Source organism: Cryptomeria japonica, chromosome 10 (genome assembly GCF_030272615.1).
Source record: "Cryptomeria japonica chromosome 10, Sugi_1.0, whole genome shotgun sequence".
NCBI lineage: Eukaryota > Viridiplantae > Streptophyta > Pinopsida > Cupressales > Cupressaceae > Cryptomeria > Cryptomeria japonica.
In genome coordinates, this window is record NC_081414.1 from 51,879,351 (window position 1) to 51,880,509 (window position 1,159).

At 40.4% G+C, this 1,159-nt stretch overlaps 1 protein-coding gene across 1 annotated transcript; it reads left to right on the forward strand.

Moving 5' to 3' along the window:
* The first annotated feature begins 353 nt into the window (after window positions 1-353).
* Window positions 354-914, forward strand: LOC131858768 (momilactone A synthase-like). Its single transcript, XM_059212217.1, has 2 exons — window positions 354-467; window positions 633-914. Exons 1-2 carry the CDS (start codon window positions 354-356, stop codon window positions 912-914), a joined length of 396 nt encoding a protein of 131 aa, XP_059068200.1.
* Window positions 915-1,159: the final 245 nt, after the last annotated feature.

Here is a 1,159-nt window from a genome sequence, read left to right on the forward strand (position 1 = left end):
ATAGGAAATGCGTTTGACAATGCATGTTAACTGTTTGGCATAAGTTCCTCAAAGAATACCGAGATTATCAGTAGTGCACATACACTATTTGGCATCATCCCTCACAGTTACGTGGTCTCAAGGCATGATAATGTGACAAGGTGTGTGAACTAAACATTGTTTCCAGCAGAGTTGTTCTTTGATATCAGTTTTTTTTATGCTACTGCAAATCGTGGGAAATGTGGAATGCACAAACAACGCACGTGAATAGTTTGATAGAATTCCTCAAAGAAATGTGGTCTCATGAAGTGTGATGATTGTTGGATGTCTACCAAATGTAGACCGTGGGCATAGGGAGAGTGCGAACAACGCACATGAATAGTTTGACAGGTGGATCAAATGGTATAGGTGCAGCCACAGTTAGGAAATTTGTGGCAGAAGGTGCTTATGTGTACGTTGTTGACATTGATGAAGAGGGAGGGGTTAAAGTTTGTTAAGAGCTCGATGGGAATTCTTCATTTGTGAAGTGTTAAGTGGCAATAGAGACCCATGTGAAAGAGGTCATAGATCGAGCGATGGAGGAGAAGGGGCATCTAGATATCATGACGAACAATGCAGGTATATTGCACGCTCATGGTAATTCCATTGCATAGGTTTCTGTTGAGACTTGGGAAAGAGTGATAGCTATGAATGTTACAGGAGCTATGTTAGGAATGAAGCATGGTGCAAGGGTCATGATTCCACACAACTCTGGTTCCATACTCTTCAATTGCAGTGTTTTGGGACTGATGAAGACTGATAATGCCTCTCATGGTTACATGGCTTCCAAGAATGCTCTATTGGGGTTTGATGAAGAGTGGTGCAGTGGAGTTGGCAAAGGAAGGAATATGTGTGAATTCTATGTCATCCTTTGGGATTGTGACAAAGATGATTGAGGAGTGGCTAATGTGTGGGGTAATTTGTGATGACAAGTATTTTTCCCAAGATGCTTGTTGAGATATGAAAGGTGACAATGAAAATGAAGGAAAGAGAATTAGTCATACCTAATGCAAGCTTTCCCATTATTATTCAAGAAGGCATTATGTTCATAGAAAGGAAAGGTGCTTAGCAAATGTAGTTAGAATGTATGATTCAGGCATGTATTGGAAAAAGACATAATGGGCATCTTGAGAAATCAAGT

Bases quoted from the DNA above. Each gene is read 5' to 3' on its own strand.
- LOC131858768 (XM_059212217.1), top strand. From the start codon at position 354: ATGAATAGTTTGACAGGTGGATCAAATGGTATAGGTGCAGCCACAGTT. The intron at 468-632 runs GTTTGTTAAGAG...TCCATTGCATAG, and splicing joins ATGAAGAGGGAGGGGTTAAA to GTTTCTGTTGAGACTTGGGA.